At 52.5% G+C, this 1,370-nt stretch overlaps 2 protein-coding genes across 2 annotated transcripts in view, besides 2 other annotated features; both read right to left on the bottom strand.

Moving 5' to 3' along the window:
* Window positions 1-105: 105 nt before the first annotated feature.
* Window positions 106-151: a microsatellite.
* A 44-nt stretch (window positions 152-195) lies between these two features.
* On the bottom strand, window positions 196-852 carry TraAM80_08436 (60S ribosomal protein L13; the record flags this gene model as incomplete). The annotated part of the gene is made up of 1 exon (XM_029385187.1): window positions 196-852. The coding sequence occupies one exon, from the start codon at window positions 850-852 to the stop codon at window positions 196-198; it is 657 nt and encodes a 218-aa protein (XP_029234986.1).
* Window positions 853-995: 143 nt separating this feature from the next.
* Window positions 996-1,043: a microsatellite.
* Window positions 1,044-1,087: 44 nt separating this feature from the next.
* Window positions 1,088-1,370, bottom strand: part of TraAM80_08435 (60S ribosomal protein L13) — a gene marked incomplete at both ends in the record, with an annotated part of 711 nt that continues 428 nt past the window's right edge. Inside the window, one exon of the mRNA XM_029385186.1 lies at window positions 1,088-1,370. This exon is cut by the window's right edge and continues 428 nt beyond it. Coding sequence (XP_029234985.1) covers window positions 1,088-1,370 — 283 coding nt within the window.

Genomic DNA, 1,370 nt, shown 5'->3' with positions numbered 1-1,370 from the left:
GGACAGACGGTAGAAAAAAAAAAAAATAGATAGTCAGAGAAAATGCAAAAAGTATCAACGGCACAGGTATAGCCTCAATAGCACACACTTTTTACACTGAAGAGCAAAAAAAAAAAGCGTAATTAAATAAATAAAACAAAAACAAAACAAAGAGGAAATAGATCACAGGTCTTGATGGCATCTACACACAAAGTGCTACTTCTTCTCATTCTCCTTGGCCTCCTTTCGCTCTGCACGAGCCCTGCGGGCACCAAAGAAGCGAACCGCGCTGTGGTTCTTCTTGAGGAACTTGTACACGTTCTTTGTGCGCTCCTCCTCCGTCAGCTTGCGCGGGGCCTCGGGGGCTGGCGTCACAAGACCACCAACAGCCGCAGTGCCGAAGCGGGTGCGATCCTGAGCGGCGGCCTTCATCTCCTCCTCGGTGGCCTCACCCTTCCGTACGTTCTTGGAGCTCATAGGGAATAGCACCAGCTTGCTCATGTACGTCTTCAGGCGCTGGATGTTTATGTTCATGCCCTCCTCACTCTTATTCTTGCGGCGGCGATCCACGCGAATGCCAATCGTCGGGGCAACACGAGGGTTGACACCGGCTGCCTTCAGCTCCTCAACGGTGAAGCCACGGCCCAGGCGCTTCTTCATGTTGTGACGCACCGTGGGGCAGTTCACCTGCGGGCGCAGCGCCTTCAGCGGACGCGGGAACGTCTTCTTCGCCTTCAGCAGGCGAAGGCGACGACGGCGCTGCTTCTGCGCGGGTTGATTGAGAAAGACCTTCAGGTTGCCCTTCTGCGAGGAGCACGGGTTCCAGTGCTTCCTCCGGTGCACATGGGGGATCGCGTTGTTTCCCTTCGGCATGGCGTTGCTGCTCTAAAGAGGGCGACAAAATTGAGAAATAGAGGACAGCGGTAGAAAAAAAAAAAATGATAGTCAGAGAAAATGCAAAAAGTATCAACGGCACAGGTATAGCCTCAATAGCACACACTTTTTACACTGAAGAGACAAAAAAAAAAAGCGTAATTAAATAAATAAAACAAAAACAAAACAAAGAGGAAATAGATCACAGGTCTTGATGGCATCTACACACAAAGTGCTACTTCTTCTCATTCTCCTTGGCCTCCTTTCGCTCTGCACGAGCCCTGCGGGCACCAAAGAAGCGAACCGCGCTGTGGTTCTTCTTGAGGAACTTGTACACGTTCTTTGTGCGCTCCTCCTCCGTCAGCTTGCGCGGGGCCTCGGGGGCTGGCGTCACAAGACCACCAACAGCCGCAGTGCCGAAGCGGGTGCGATCCTGAGCGGCGGCCTTCATCTCCTCCTCGGTGGCCTCACCCTTCCGTACGTTCTTGGAGCTCATAGGGAATAGCACCAGCTTGCTC

Source organism: Trypanosoma rangeli (genome assembly GCF_003719475.1).
Source record: "Trypanosoma rangeli strain AM80 chromosome Unknown Tra_15.4_contig_00415, whole genome shotgun sequence".
In the NCBI taxonomy this organism is placed as follows: domain Eukaryota; phylum Euglenozoa; class Kinetoplastea; order Trypanosomatida; family Trypanosomatidae; genus Trypanosoma; species Trypanosoma rangeli.
This window is presented reverse-complemented; position numbering and strand designations above follow the sequence as displayed.